Source organism: Periplaneta americana, chromosome 4 (assembly GCF_040183065.1).
Source record: "Periplaneta americana isolate PAMFEO1 chromosome 4, P.americana_PAMFEO1_priV1, whole genome shotgun sequence".
NCBI classification, from domain to species: domain Eukaryota; kingdom Metazoa; phylum Arthropoda; class Insecta; order Blattodea; family Blattidae; genus Periplaneta; species Periplaneta americana.
The window spans coordinates 120978539-120990159 of NC_091120.1; the positions used below are offsets into that span (position 1 = coordinate 120978539).

The 11621-nt window shown below is 33.9% G+C and overlaps 1 protein-coding gene across 2 annotated transcripts in view; it reads left to right on the top strand.

Moving 5' to 3' along the window:
• LOC138698161 (alpha-tocopherol transfer protein-like) overlaps nucleotides 1–9162 on the top strand; it is a 34970-nt gene extending 25808 nt beyond the window's left edge. The window contains exons 4-6 of one of the 2 annotated variants that reach the window (XM_069823911.1): nucleotides 154–264; nucleotides 6440–6542; nucleotides 7632–9080. In XM_069823911.1, coding sequence (XP_069680012.1) covers nucleotides 154–264; nucleotides 6440–6542; nucleotides 7632–7786 — 369 coding nt within the window. In that variant the 3' untranslated portion in view covers nucleotides 7787–9080. Of the gene's footprint in view, nucleotides 1–153; nucleotides 265–6439; nucleotides 6543–7631 lie in introns of both variants that reach the window. The other variant, XM_069823912.1, reaches the window with a different exon arrangement.
• The last annotated feature ends 2459 nt before the right edge of the window (nucleotides 9163–11621 follow it).

The following is an 11621-nucleotide window of genomic DNA, read 5'->3' on the forward strand; positions in this document are numbered from 1 at the left end:
TTCATTTATTGTATTTTTTTCTGTAAACTGTTCCAAGATTTGATTGCATAATTAATTTTATGGTTATTTATTGAACCAACTAGTCTTGATATACCGCCAGTAATCGATTTTAAAAAGTCTGTAGAAATTAATTAACATTCAATCTGTTTCAAGGACTGTCAACCTGCAGCATTGAAAGCTGTTCATATCATCAACACTGTTTCATTCATAGACAAAGTGATGCTTCTAGTAAAACCATTTTTGAAAAGTGAACTCAAACAACTGGTAAGTGTATGTTTCTTCAAAGACATGTACAATATTCAACAAAAGTTGTTCAATTTTCCTCTTAGTATACAATATGCAAATGTGCGCAAGCAAATGTGGGTTGCCTGACTGGCCTTTACAGGCCCGCACTAGAGGTGGATCCATGCACGTAGGTTTACATTCGTATCCTATGTGATGAATGATTTCGACTGGTCACCTGAGTGACATTCATGAATGCGATGTTGACAGGTGGCAATTCAGCCTTAATCCTGATAGAACAGATGGGTAGCTGATAAATCCAGGGCCCAAAACCCCAAATCCTCTACAGCATCAGATACCCTTTACCCCAGTCTTTTTTTAATTATTCCAGATGATAGATGAAATGAGGACAAAGTAGAGAGTATTAATGCAATGAAAGATGGAATATCCAAACAAAAACCACCTGCAACGTCTACCACAAATTTAATTACAATCAGCCCAGAGATCGAACTCGGTCCGCAAAATAAGTAAGCTAGCGCTGAGCCACAGATGCGGCTAAACTTTGGTTTAATGAGAGACAGTAAAATAAACATTTTGCCATTCACTCTATATCTGTTGATTTTTTTCCAGCTTCAATGGAGATCATTCTCCCATCTTGCCAAAAGGGTAAAAAATCTCGGTATCATTTGATTTGTTCATTTAAGCGTAGTTTTATATTGCAGAGTCACTCTGTTAATGTTCTTAAATGTATTCGTACCAATCTTAATTCCCCTTTTCCGTCTTCTCCATTAAGTTGAATATGCCAGTTCCGTTTATACTTGTACACTTAAACTTCTCCCTTCAATTAGATGTGTGTATACCATGACAGTTTTGCTTCATTCTCTTGATTTTTTACTTATTTGTTCAATTTAATGTCAAATTTTCGTTGCATAAGTCGACAGTCTCCAGAAACACCTTATAAAATTTTACATATTTTCTTTCAAAATTACTTAATTTTATTTCAGTCTGCTCTTGTAAATTTTATTTCAATCTCCTCTTTTAGGCAGTATGATATATTTAAAATTGAGATAATACCTGTTCCATAATAATGAGTGTAAATTTGTATAAACATCAGGACTGTCGCTGGGCAGTAACCTGAACACACGTTTCAGAGTCACATTGTTGACAAGTAACTCCATCTGTTAGTACAACCATAAAGCAACTAATAGATTCAATAGAGTTACCAACAACGAAAAAAAAAAAAAGAGAGTTGTATACATCTTAATTTCACTTTTATTTGGAATGGAATTCTTCTTGTGTCTTCATATAAAGAGTGGAACATGGGAATCTGACTATAACATACAATAATTTGGTAACAATGACAAATTGAGCACGTGAATTATTATGCGCACGCGTAATGTGTGCCATTGTTGTAAAAATGGCGCTATGGAATGCTGAATATCGTGCTTTTCTGGTGGAAGTATTAAAAAAAGCTGGCTGTTGTCATGGTGCCGTTCATAGCAGGTACACTATAAAGTTATGGATTTAGAATTTCAGATCAACTGTTTCTGCAACATAGAAGAAATTACCAGGTCCTGTACACTGTAAGAATAACGGGAAATATCGTAAGAATCAGTCAGGCAATGGTATGGAGTCCTTGTCGCTCAACGAGAGAACACGCTACTGCCTTAGGTTTATCACGTACCAGTTTGAGAAGAATTCTGCATAAAGATTTAAATTTTCATCCCTACAAGATAGTAGTGGTTCAAGAGTTAAATCATCTTGAATGACATTCTGTGAAAACTTTCTGAACACATTTATTGATGAAACAGTCCTGTTATTGAATGATGAAGAACACTTGAATTTAAATGGCATAGTGAACAAACAACATTTTCGTTATTGTGCTGGTTCAGAATGACAAGGTTCTATCTAGCTTTTAGTAAATTTTAAAGGGGAGCATTTCAAACGTTTGGTTGTTAATAAAGTAAAAGAAAATAAATTTTAAAAAGATTTCTGGACTTCTAGGTAGTTAAAGTCATTGTTTAACATATACTGATAGTAAAATGTTTATAATTAAATTATTTACTCTGAAATGATATAAAAAGAAAATGATTTTTCTCAAATAGAATCTTGTGTTTCCAAATTGTTATTATTTATTCTCAAATAGAAACTTGTGCTTCCAAACTGATTTTTCTAGTTTCATTATCACACAAAACAAAAGAGATCAGCATATATTTTTTACACAGTTACATTTACTGTTAATGTCTTCTTAAATTTATAAAGAGATAATGTTTGTGTGTTTGTATGAGGCAATCTCAAGAAACTATTAAATAGATTTAAATCTTTCCTCATTTGAAAGTGTAGTTCCTTTAGATGGGCGTAGGCTTTATGTCATTACAGAAGCTCATGAGTGAATCGAGGACTGGGCACAAATGCATATAAGGTAGGACTAGACAGAACCTTACGGACAGAAAACTTTATATAATATCGAAAATGATAATTAGCTTTATGTACTGGAGTTAAATTTAATGCTATTTGGAGGTACCGTGCTGAAATTAGATGTCTGATTTGCGTTGCGTTTTTTTTTTATGAAAGATTGAAAGTCAGAGATGGAATAATTTTACAGATATACACGTGACACATATTAAGTATTAATTATTCAGTAACATAACTACATATATTTAGTGCTTAATTACGTATTTGGTTGAGCTACGGTAATATATACTTAATAGGTAACAGTTCTATGTAGTGCACAATATTCCATATTGAATAATTAACAAACCAACATCTTTAGCATGACTTGTGGTTTATAGGCCAACTCAAACCCGAAACTCCACCCCTCTCAGCGCGAGATCTTATATACTCGGTCAGTTATGGCCGAATATTACAATAAAAACAATTAACAGCATAGGTATTTCATTCATAACGTCATACAATACCAGATGAAACTATGAAGTAATTACATAATTTAAATACGATTATTTGGTCTAGGGAGCATCCGTTTTCGTTGCAAGAATAATTCCTTTAACATGTTTGTAAATTAGTCTTCCTGAGGTTTAAGAGCTTCCACAAACAATTAGAAACTTAGGTAGGTACTTATAGAAGTACATCCGTTATCAAAACCTTATTTCAAATGGTATCGTTTGGTGACAAAGTCTTCTTCCAGCTGAGAGTAACAACTTTCAGTTCTTACAAATATATTATATTTCAGACGCTGTTAGGTCTAACATAATACCAAGCTTAAAAGTAGAATTAATCGAACAACTCCAGAATATATTGCATTGTAATAACAGTTACATTCATAATTCCAAATATAACTTTGAAATTAATTCAGGAGCAAACGATTTATAATTGATAATAAATTAATTATTACCTAACAATAACAAAGCTGTATTTGGAAATATAACAGATTTAATTCAATGATATTTATTTATAACAAGTGCAGCGAAGCGCGCGGGTACGGCTAGTATAGGAATAAAACAGAATAAGGATTAACAAGTTCAATGCTAACCACTGTTTTCTAAGAGGCTAAATTCTTCCAACGTTAAACAATTTGCATTCAGTACAATATTAGCATTAATGTTTCTATTATTTCTGTTTTAATTTCATATATATTTTTTTAATAACTCGTAGCATTAATATTAACATAAAACGCTGTCACATGTTCTTCTTAATGCTGGATAGCATTTCCTTGTAGAGAAAATTATTACTGTTTGAAGAGGTTTTTTAAATATTTTTGTCAATCTGACATCCACTTACACATTGACTGAATGTCAGCTAGTTTTCCTTTCAAAAGTTTAGACCTGTTAATAGATTGTGTATCTGTGTAATTTTAACCACATTTGGTTGACGTGTTTTACTGCATACGCCAAATTAACAACATGAAATTCAGAATCTCCATGAGAAAGCTTATACCAAATTTTGAATGGGAAATCTTGTTCGAAAATCAATTGATTGAGTCTTCTTTGTTCTTGGTTTTTAGTGGGTGTTTAGAACAAGTTGAACACCGGCATCTCCTACATACCGGTATTGAGTAACAGTATTATTTCCCATAGTTTCTATATTGTTTAGGCCAGAAGCGGAGGGGAAAGAATGACCTTGATCATTCTCTGCAAATAAGCTAAAAGCAATGTAAAAAGATTTATTCACGAAAATAACACTATTATTATTATTATTATTATTATTATTATTATTATTATCCTCTTAAGAAAAATTCATATTATTCACCAATGTGCTGCAAAGCCAATTTGTGTTATATTTACACGACTAGCCATGATGTCTCTCATAACCTTAAAACAGGCTAAAACTAGGATCATTCTGTTTTTTTGACAACCAGGATGAAAATTAAGAATTAATATATCCGCTGAATTACTGTATTTGATAATAAATTGCTGAGACCTTCCTGATCTTCTCTTTTGGAACTCATGCTTACAGAAAAATGCTCTGGAATATCTATATTGTTGCTTGATAAATCACTGTATTCTGGTACATAATCTCGTCTGAATTTGAATTATTGCAATGGTTCGATAACACCATTTCTGCACTTACCTCTCGACATGTTATTGTTATGACGAGAAAATAACATATACACGTTATAAAGAAATGGCCTGGTACGTTAATAAACAATAAAAAAAAAGAGTAGCAGGTAACGTAACACGACGAAATGTACCAGTACCAGGACAATCAAAATCAATAAAATTATTCATACAACAATATTGTGGTTTCAAAGTATACCTAGTCTATATTTATATTGTGTAATTACCCAAATACCATCACATAACAATCAAAATTGATTGACGGTAATGAATGATAAATTTCATACTTGACCATTACATAATATTTTAAAAGTATAATTTCGATTATGTTGGTTCACCTAATTCAAGCAGAAACATGCAAATAGAATCTTGTCACTCTCATGAAAGAACTCGGTGCGTGATTAGAACCTTTTCAAACTAACTTTGTCACAAACAATAATTGAGATATCAACATACAATTCATATGGTAGATAGCTGTGAAGTAGCAGTATTCATTGCAACAAAAATTTCAATTTTGTTAAAAATGTCAGATAGAACCTTGTCATTCTGAGCCCGCGATTGGTCTGATAAAAATCCACAGCAGTTTCATATGCACCCTCTTCATAGTCCACATGTATAGTAGTAGTTTGGTGTGTTGTCAGTTTTGGAATTATAGGTCCTTATTTCTTTGAATAGAATGATAGAGCTGTCACAGTGACTTCTGATCGACACATAAAGATGTTAGGGGACTTTCTTACTCCAGAGCTACATTATCGTGGAATCGATCTCAAGGGACATTAATGGATTCACGGATGCTATACAGGAGGAAATCACAGCCATACCAAACAACATGGTGCAATCAGCGATGCAGAATCTGCGTGACAGACTGCAGAAAAATGTACCTTAAGTGATGAGGGCCATTTAAGAGGTATATTATTTAGAAAATGAGGTCATGTTCCCAAATGATATTCAATAACTATGCTATATAATAGCATTAAAATTTTAATTTGTATCTTGTATTGTTAATTTTGTATGTTAAGATCGTCGGTTCCCATGGCCCACATATATTCAAATCAAGTATAATGCTTTCTCATTAGATTACACATAAATACTAGTACATAAATACAATATAGCCTATATGTACACGGACGTGTACACACATATACTTATTACCCTTGACGTAGAGGCATCATTTAGAAATTTATACAGAGATGAAAGAGTGATGGAACGGAGAAAAATTCTCTCCGGCGCCGGGATTTGAACCCGGGTTTTCAGCTCTACGTGCTGATGCTTTATCCACTAAGCCACGCCGGATACAACCCCGACGCCGGTTAGAATCGTCTCAGATTAAGCTCCATCTCTTGGGTTCCCTCTAGTGGCCGCCCTCTCCACTACGTCATAGATGTCTATGAACGCAGGACCGAAGTCCATACATGTGTTGAGGTGCACTCGAATGAGTGACTGGTTGGCCGGGATCCGACGGTATGGGCGCCGTCTTAAATCACAAAGTGATTTATTATGCATATCATATATATTTTTATATATTTTATATATTATATATTTTATATATATTTATATATATTTTTATATATATAAATATATATATTAAAAATATATATAATATATATTATACAGAGATGATTTAAATATACTGAAATAAATTAATATGGATATTATGAAACTGCATATTATATTTTATTGTATACTGAATCCCCCTTTTTCAGCTACATTTTCATGGTCCACCTGAAGAAATTGCAAAGTTCATACCTCTAGAAATTCTTCCCGAGGAATGTGGAGGGAAGACAGAAAGTGCAGGTACTGCTCATGGTAAGCAAGTAGGCTACATTTACATTATGATAGAGAACAATTAAACGGTACAGGTTGGGGTATGACATTAATTGAAACCAGGAAAGTGACGCTTACCTGTGAATTTCCGTACATAGTGCAATATTATCGTCTGAAATATTATTTCCAGGAAGATCTAGCGTCTATTAACCTTTTACTAATGTAGTAAAAATAATTGTGTAATGTCGCAGAGGCTGAATGAGAACGGTAATAATAGTAGTCCTATCTGAACACCTTAACTACATTGTCTAGCCTAATATATCTTTTTACGTATAAATAAATAAGATAAACTGATAAATTATCCAAAAAGTTAATCAGTAAGTGTCCCGGGGTCTGTATTAATCTAATATTCGGCCACTTGAACCGGCCAAACTTCCCGACAGGAGTTTCACAAGGATGTGTTCTTTGTTAGTAAAATTAGTTTTTTTCTAAGATTTATGTATAATACAAGCAGTGTGTTCAAAGATACACTGTATATAAACTGAGACATTTACTTACATTACAAGACAAATACGATATTACTTTCGTCTTCGGAAAAGTGTACACAATATGCTTTCTAAATAATGAGACTAAATTTTTTTACGAAACGAACCTATATTACATAGTTAAAATTACAAACTTTCAACATAAAAGTCCTTAATAATTAATTATATGCACAGTTAACATTTTTCCTACATGTTCTTGAAACGGATAGTGAAATACTGCAACAAGACCTGGCGGTTCACAAAATTTCTTGGTATCTCTTTTGTCACTGAAATACTCTGCATTTAGGGTCAATCATTCAGTTCGCTAAATGTTTTCTTATCACATATGAGAGGGTCAGAAGCAAAACGATATAAGAGCACTTAAGTTATTTTTGAGAATATGTGGTTGAAAGCACTTAAACTCTCGTAAATTCATGCTTTTTTTTCAGTTTTAGTATGTGATATGATTAACAGATATATCTCTTCGCCATTAAAATTTTAGATGCTTTAACTTAACTTGGATGCACTTAACTCATGTTCTTAGAAATGTCACTGTATCCCTTTGCTTTTGACTCTCTCATATGTAACAAAAATGTTTCCTTTTCAGCTAAAGTAAAGGCACTGATGACTGAATACTCCGCTTGGTTTCAAGAAGAGGAAGAATTGAAGGTGGATGAAAGCAAGCGTCAGGGTAAAAAGCATCCGTTTTCTGAAACAATGGGTGGTGCTGAAGGTTCATTTCGTAAACTGGACATTGACTAATTTTGTCTGTAAGCTACATTCAATGGAAGATAGCTATAAAAAATTGTCTGCAAATCTCTAATGACACTCCCTTAATTTGTATACCAAGTAATTGGTTAAGCATCAATTAAAATTTAAAACTCTCAAATACATATAGAGGAGAAGTTGGTAATATGGGACGGGGTTGTAAAATGAAATTTGGCTGTTTTTCTGAAATTAGTGACGCTATCTGTTACGTACAGCGGCATATTTTCCTCCTCGGTTAGTCTTTGTCTCGAGTAAGAGTGCATGACAGGGGATCATGTTCATAAAAGTTTTTGCAGAGGTTGCTTTTCTCGGCTGTTACGCAGTAACAAATTAACAAATTAGGAGGTATAGATTTGTAATGACCAGCATCATGGAAATCAAGTGCCATTGTAAATTAAATATATTCAACGTTTTATGCTACGGTATGAGTAGTGGTATTATTACTATTTTTTTACTTGGTTATTTAACGACGCTGTATGAACTACGAGGTTATTTAGCGTCGATGGGATTGGTGATCGCGAGATGATATTTGGCTCGGTGAGGCCGAGGATTCGCCATAGATTACCTGACATTTGTCTTAAGGTTGGAGAAAACCTCGGAAAAAAACTCAACCAAATAATGAGCCCAAGTGGGAATCGAACCGATGCCCGAACGCTGCAGGCAAACGCCTTAGCTGACAGAGCTATGCCGGTGGCGCTAATGTTATTATGGGACAGGGTTGTTCCATATTATAAATCACATTCTTATGAGGAAAATAGATGTTCAGGACAAAACTTGTCTTAGAACCTTCTAATTTGTGTGTAAGGTAGGTCTACTGATAAACGTGCATGAAATGTACCTATGGAAAACGGACAACTTCATATTTTTGACACAACTATTAAGAAATTGATTTCCATATGAATTCTGTGTCTAATGTGTTACCAGTTTTCATGTCTTAGACAGTATATATGATTCGAGGATTAATTTTTATAACTTATGCCGGCAGTTTTTTTGTCGCATATTGCAGCCTTAATTTGTGGAATTCCAATTATGCGGCATGAGAACTTTCTAAAACATAGCACGTCATTTCTTGATATAACCATCTTATGACTTTGCACACATAAGGAGAAATGATATTCCTATAACGGATCACCTCAAATCGCATTTTTAACTTCGTTGTTTTCAAATTAGAGACTGCGGAAAAAGACTGTGCCATATTACCACCTTCGCGTCTATTTAACTTCTAGCTCTACTGTTTGTAACTAATAGGCTATATAAGATTCCAATAAAGGAGGGCTGCTGTATGTTCTATTGGGTTTGACTTCTAGTTGACATGTTCTAATCATCAGGTGCATTGAATAAAATAGTGTTATAAAATTGTGAAGAACGCATTTCTGTTATTCTTACATCACTATTAACTGATGTGTGTTGCTTTTTAGTTATATTTCATTGGATATATAAAACATTATACAATGCCTCAAGAGTGTTACAAATACATTAACTTAGCAAATTTGAATTACATAATAAACGTAAGAAGGCTGCCGTTTGTCACCAAAGTTTTAATATATTTATAGAACAAAAAAAAAATGTTAGAAAATGTGCTTACATTTCACTCTATTGACAGAAGAAGCCTTTGGACTCCATTTCTCATCTTTCCAAAGGTACCTGTAGCAATCTTGCAATCTCTTCGGAGTGCCTCACGTTAGAGAGATTCAGTCAATAGGATAAGGTTGCGTATATCGCACCACTTTAGCATTTATAATTTTTATTGCACAATACAGTTTTTATTTTCTGCATTCCTTTACAGAAATACATTTCCAGAACATTTACCTTTCATGTAAAAAAGAACCCTTGGATTTGATTTAATATTTTTTAAGTAGAATGACATTTTTGAAACACTTGTCAGTGGTGCCATTTAGGCAACTAGTTTCCTAAATAGCACCTGCGGTTTCTTAAATTGCACCTCTTTAGCTGCAGGGAACAGGATGAAGGAAAGCTTTTAATATTGAACATATTGAACAGCATTTAATACGAATAATGTAATAAATGCAAATTACAAGTTTATTGAAATTAATGAAAGAGAGTAACTCATCTTCAAATGAAATTGAAAAATAGAGCATAAATTACCTAACATTTAAACTTCCTGAATGCGTTTTTTCTTGTTACACATTTGTCATGTGCTTCGCCAGGCAGTTCAGACTGTAAACTGCGTCACCTTTTCTCCACGATTATCTCGAAGCTTCATTATTTAGCTGTCTGAAATGGTTTGAAGATAGAAACATCTAAAGGCTGGGCCTCTGAGTATTATGACGAGGAAGCTGAAATAGGAGCACATCATTTTCCCGAGATAATCTAGCTTCTAAATTTTTGGAACGGTTCGCATAGGTGGACATACAGAAACAGCACTTTTGTCTATGGTAGGTTTGAGTGGCAAATACAGTAAAATGTTTGAGCTATTCGACAAGTAGTTCACTGTTGATGTAACCTGAATCAGAGCAAACAAATAACTATCCTGGAAGAACACCAGCTGATAATGTAGGATGCACTGTTTGACGTTTAAAAATTTTCATAGGTGGCACAAAATATCTGGTGCGCTTGTACAACACACACTTAATGTATTAATGCCCTTTTCACCACTTGATATTGCACCCACCTGATGCATTCCTCGTTCAGTTAAAATTGTTTGGCCTTCTTTTGTACGGCTAGAATTGTTACAGTTGCTCATATCGCACCGGTGCGAATTAGGCACCTACAAAGTGGTGCAAATTAAGAAACTACGTCATAAGTAATTATTTCCTACATTCTAGCCTATAATCACCACATGTTCAAAAATCGTACTAAGTTAAATGTTCTTTAATATTTCTTTTAATCAATAACATCTTAAGATTATGGATTCCTTTGCATACAAATCCGTTATTTAGTTACAAAATGTTAGCTAAATATTCATACACCGGAGCGATTATATTAAATACTCTATCACCACGTTGCTAGCACAAAGAAGTGGCAGAAATCAAATGGCATGGTGGTAGTTCATATGGTAGATTGTAACAATACCACTAGATGCCACAATACTACAGTAACTTGTTTTAAACTAGCAGTGGTGCCATTTAGAAAGCGGTGCGATTTACGCTACTCTACCCTATTTACCTACACGGATCCCTGGTTTTAACCAGATTTTTAAAGATTCTGGTGTATTAAAGATCAATATCAACGTAGTAGTAGTAGTAGTAGTAGTAGTAGTAGTAGTAGTAGTAGTAGTAGTAGTAGTAGTAGCAGCAGCAGTAGCAGGAGCAGTAGCAGCAGCAGAAGCAGCAGCAGCATCAGTAGTAGTAGTAGTATTTTGTTTAACGACATTTTGATCTGCAGAGTTGTTTACTAAGTGTCGAAATTCAATCATCATCATATTGTACACAACTTCGGCCTGATTACCCTTTCCGGAATCACAATTGAGAGGGTGGTTGGAAGACGGACATAATTAAAAAAGTTTTGTTTTGAGGTAAAGAAGAAAAACTATCTGTACATCACACATGTTGTATTACGACTGAAATAAATTTGTATGTTGCAGATACATTCTCAACTTAAGTATATATTCTTATATTGTACACCGTAATTTAAAAAGGATGGTGCAAAAGTATGGACCTTTAGCGAGAGTGACAACAATGGTAAACGGTAAATTATTCAAAATAGCGAAAGCGACAGGTTTCAAGTTATTGTGTGTTTATTTGCTAGTTCATGTCATCACCACCAGAGACGTAGCGTAGTGCTATATAGAAGATAGTGGCATCAAAGCAAGCAAGAGGAGTTTTGCGTAATAGAATTCGCCTTTGTAACAGGACAGTGAAACTTTAGA